At 54.2% G+C, this 1,575-nt stretch overlaps 1 protein-coding gene across 1 annotated transcript in view; it reads right to left on the bottom strand.

Moving 5' to 3' along the window:
• Positions 1-446, bottom strand: part of BFSP2 (beaded filament structural protein 2) — a 68,289-nt gene extending 67,843 nt beyond the window's left edge. Inside the window, 1 exon segment of the mRNA XM_019632715.1 lies at positions 6-446. Within this exon segment, the coding sequence (XP_019488260.1) occupies positions 6-441 (436 nt within the window). The 5' untranslated portion in view covers positions 442-446.
• Between the last annotated feature and the right edge of the window lie 1,129 nt (positions 447-1,575).

Genomic DNA, 1,575 nt, shown 5'->3' on the forward strand with positions numbered 1-1,575 from the left:
CTCCCAGCGCCCGGCCTTGCTCTCCAGTTGTGTCCGCAGTTGTGCCTCCAGCTCCTGGCTGACTTGCTCAAGGGCATGCACCTTGGCCATGTAGTCCACCAGGCAGCCCCCCAGGTCAACGGCACTGAGGTCCCTCTCCAGGCCTGGAGCAGGTGCTGTGGCCAGGCCTGAGCTCTGCAGCCCCTGCAGAAAGACACTGCTGATGCCCAGGGCTCGGTGGGTCACACGGGCACTCAGGCCACCTGGGTACCCATTGGGTACCATCCCTCCATAGACCCTGGGCGCTTGGACAAGGCCACCCATGGCACTGGTCCTGGAAGCCGGGGGGCTATCCAGGGAGGACGATGACCGTGTTTGCTTGAAAGATGCCCTGTGCCTCTGCAGGGACATGCTGGAGCTGGCACTGGTGGGCGCATCCACCACCACTTGCCTTGAGCTCATCACCCCTTCTGCCTCTGCTGTGCCTAGTGGGTTTACAGAGTTCAGTGGCTTTTGGTTTCCAGCCCCAGTGTCCCTGTGGCCCAGTCATAGGCCTTTCTGGAAACTCCCCTATCCCCAGGGCTGCTTTGTCTGCTGTTTTTCCATGAGTTTCCATCATACGCTGAGCTGAAAGAGAACTGGGCCCTGTCCAGGGCTGAGTGAGAGAGGGCCTCATGGGGTCATGTGCCTGACCACCCAGATTTTTCTGCTGGTGGTGAGGGAGGCTGGATCAGTGCAGGCTATCGGGGTGGCTCCACTGGGTTTGTGTATTTCACTAATTAAGAGAGGGCAAGGCAGGTATTGAGCAGCCCCATTGCACAGATGAGTAAAGTGAGGCTGAGATTACAAGTGTAGTGAGCGGCTGAGCCAGGACTCAATGGATCCAGGTGTTCCAGCGCCAATCTTAGGGCTTTCTACATCCTTACACATGAGGTGTGTGTGAATGTGCACATGTCTAGACACGTAATAGAGGATGGAAACCAGCCACAGTAGGAGGCAGCCCCAGGGTCTCGAGAGAAACAAACCAAGCTTGTTGCTTCCTTCACCCTCCCTCAGTCCTGGCAGCAGCTTCAGTCCCTTCCTAGCATCTTTCTTCCCTTGAAAACTGCCGATCATCAGCTGCCTGATCTTGGTCACATTGTTTCACCTCTCTGCACCGTACTTCCATTCACTTGTCTGGGCTGGGCTCTAACTCACTAATGCATTAGATGAGGGACACTGGGCAAATTCAGGTCCCATACTTGTTGGGCACCTATTACGCTCTAGCCGTTCCCTGTACATCTGTTTCTCCATCTGCCAGAAAACTAAGTAAAACAAAGGGAAGGAAGGTTTTCCAGTAAGCTCTTTACAGGTACTCTAAGTTAGGCTTGGATGACACCGCTGGTTTTAATTCCTGTCCTCAGAACCCATTCAGGTGTGTTGTCATGGTCCCACCCCAATCACTTCTCCAGGCCCAGAAAGGATTTTCCAGCTCCAGGGATGACAAAATGGACCTAAAAACCACTGCACTCAAGGTTTACCCTAAAGAAATCAAGTAACCAAAACCCAGAGGCTGGATACTATCCCAGAGCCTGCATTGTAGAAATCCAGCTCCAG

This window comes from Hipposideros armiger, unplaced genomic scaffold (genome assembly GCF_001890085.2).
Source record: "Hipposideros armiger isolate ML-2016 unplaced genomic scaffold, ASM189008v1 scaffold_1167, whole genome shotgun sequence".
NCBI classification, from domain to species: Eukaryota; Metazoa; Chordata; class Mammalia; order Chiroptera; family Hipposideridae; genus Hipposideros; species Hipposideros armiger.